Source organism: Primulina huaijiensis, chromosome 7 (genome assembly GCF_012295235.1).
Source record: "Primulina huaijiensis isolate GDHJ02 chromosome 7, ASM1229523v2, whole genome shotgun sequence".
NCBI lineage: Eukaryota > Viridiplantae > Streptophyta > Magnoliopsida > Lamiales > Gesneriaceae > Primulina > Primulina huaijiensis.
In genome coordinates this window covers 2127971-2130366 of record NC_133312.1, presented here as the reverse complement: position 1 = coordinate 2130366, position 2396 = coordinate 2127971, and the positions used below count along the sequence as shown (strand labels likewise).

The 2396-nt window shown below is 35.3% G+C and overlaps 1 protein-coding gene across 1 annotated transcript in view; it reads right to left on the bottom strand.

Moving 5' to 3' along the window:
- The window catches only part of LOC140980726 (polyadenylate-binding protein RBP45), a 4995-nt gene continuing 2599 nt past the window's right edge, over positions 1–2396 (bottom strand). The window contains exons 3-7 of the mRNA XM_073446756.1: positions 1373–1428; positions 1153–1283; positions 970–1066; positions 724–882; positions 1–241 (exon numbers count right to left, since the gene is read on the bottom strand). Coding sequence (XP_073302857.1) covers positions 730–882; positions 970–1066; positions 1153–1283; positions 1373–1428 — 437 coding nt within the window. The 3' untranslated portion in view covers positions 1–241; positions 724–729. The remainder of the gene's footprint in view (positions 242–723; positions 883–969; positions 1067–1152; positions 1284–1372; positions 1429–2396) is intronic.

Genomic DNA, 2396 nt, shown 5'->3' with positions numbered 1-2396 from the left:
TAAGAACATCGAAATAAGAGACAAATCTCTATAATCTCTTTCATCAGTTTCTAGTGAGTGACAACGCAAGAGCTCAAGGCGACATAAATTTAGTTCAAAACAGAAATACAGGAGGAACCAAAACGGCTATGCACCTAACAATAGTTTAAAGAGCATGCAACAGCGGCATTTCACTGAGAGTAAACAGCTCCATCTTCATATCAGCAACCTCTTTAAGGAGCTGTCAATTCCCCTTCAAAACCTGGAGATGTTGAAAAACTAGATTTTTAATACATGTTACAAGATAACACTTGCATACGCTAAACAACAACAGAGGTCATACATAGGAATCAAATTGCCTTCTTACAAAGGCCATACGTAGGAATCAAATTGCCTTCTTACAAAATAAATGTGTTGTTTATGCAATAATACTCACTCAACTTTGGCTTGCAAAGAACAATGGATCTCATTTTGGTCTAAAACCATCTTGATGCCATAAGTATATAAAGTTTACTCAAAAGAAATTTTAAACTGAAGACTAAACAGGAATGCACATAAACAGAGTTCGGAGAAGAATTTAGGGCACATGCGAACATGTTACTCAACAGATGATGCACACCAAACAAGAAAATACTAGAATAATTAACAGATTTAAAATATCACAAGTGAAAAACAGAAGAGAGTGGCGATTAAATTGAAGAAAATACGATTTTCCATTTAGTTATAAAACTTGTTGGCATATACCTGAGGCTACAGCTGCTGCTGGGTAGGGGCTGGATAGTTACCATATCCAGGGTAGCCTGAATAGTACATATTTGTATCCTGCGGAGCTGGAGCATATCCATAGGTTTCATATCCAGAGGCATATCCATAATATCCACCATTCGACGGGTTGGCATCAACCTGATGATGGAAGATTCAAATAGATGAATTACCATGGACACGCAAGGCTCGAAAATCGAAAAGTTACAAAACAGGTAAAAAGTTAACCTGTTTGTTTGAAGGACTGCGGCCCCATGAGAGTCGAATGGTCTGTCCTCCCAGCAGTGTTCCACTTAGCATCCTTATAGCTTCTTCAGCACAGCTTCTAAATATATAAGATAACAAAAGCTTCGCGTATATTTCTAGTCATTAATTAAAGGGAGGAAAAAACTGTAGGCACAATCAATTTACCTATCAGCAAACTGAACAAAACCACATCGTTTGCCTACAGGAATTTTTACATGAATTAATTGTCCATATTGTCCAAAAACCTGCCTCAAGTGGTCATCTGTGACATTAGGATCCAAATTCCCAACAAAGATCTGATGTGGAATAACAAAACTTAAAACTGTGAGCTAATGCTTTTCTAAAAATCTAGCATGTATGTATAGTTCTCGATAAATTTACTGACAGTTGTGTTAGTCGGATCATCCTCACTTGCTGTTCCTTGTGAAGCCTGGTACGAGACTGTAATCAGGAGAAGCGTAGGTGAGGGTAAGCCAAAAATTATAATGAAACAGGAAGGGTAAACGTGGAGAAGTAAAACAAAGTTGATGCTAGCTTTCAGCTTTTAAGAAAAAACTGTAGGTCACATTCAAGTGAGAAAATCCAAATGCAAATTAATACAAACTATAGGCGTTTCAGAATATTTTCAACACAAACTAGAAAAGCAAGCAGAGATTTTCAAACAGAATGTTAACAATATGAGAGGTAAATATCAAACAGAAGGCTGAAAACAATGCTACTAAACATGAAAAAATAAAATAAAAACAGCATGTTAAAAGGGGAATAATAATAGACAAGACAGGAATTGGTCACTGATTCAACTTACCTAGCACAGGTGTTGAAAACTATTGTGCGCCGATATGATAACTGATAAGTAATGGCAAAAACAATAGAACCAAGTCCCTTTCACTATTGCAATAAAATTTTAAATTTCTATATCATGACCCAGGAACAAGATTTGCAACGTCTTGCAAATTACACAGATGCAACAGGAAAATTTCCAGATTGGTAATATAGTTGTGCATCACATGCAAACAAACCACAGTCAATCTTTCTAGAATTTGTAAGCAAAGTAGCACCAAGGTCAAACAACAAAATAAGAAATAGTATCACAATGCTGTTTGGTAACCAAACTTAAAAACAATTCGATGCACACATGGAATATATTAACTACCCTCCAAATTATGTAGCACGTCGGATACGGCAAAATCCATGTCGTTGACTTTTTGTAAGTTTGACTAGTCGGATACGTCTTGGACACGGCTAGGATATGTCATGGATACGGCGATGATACGTTTCGAAAAAAGTTGTTTTTTTTTCTTTTTTACTTCTATTCTTAAATCATTTCTATGAAGATTTACATTGTATATATTTACACAATTTTTAGTTTTTAATACTGAATTTATATATATATATATATATATATATAT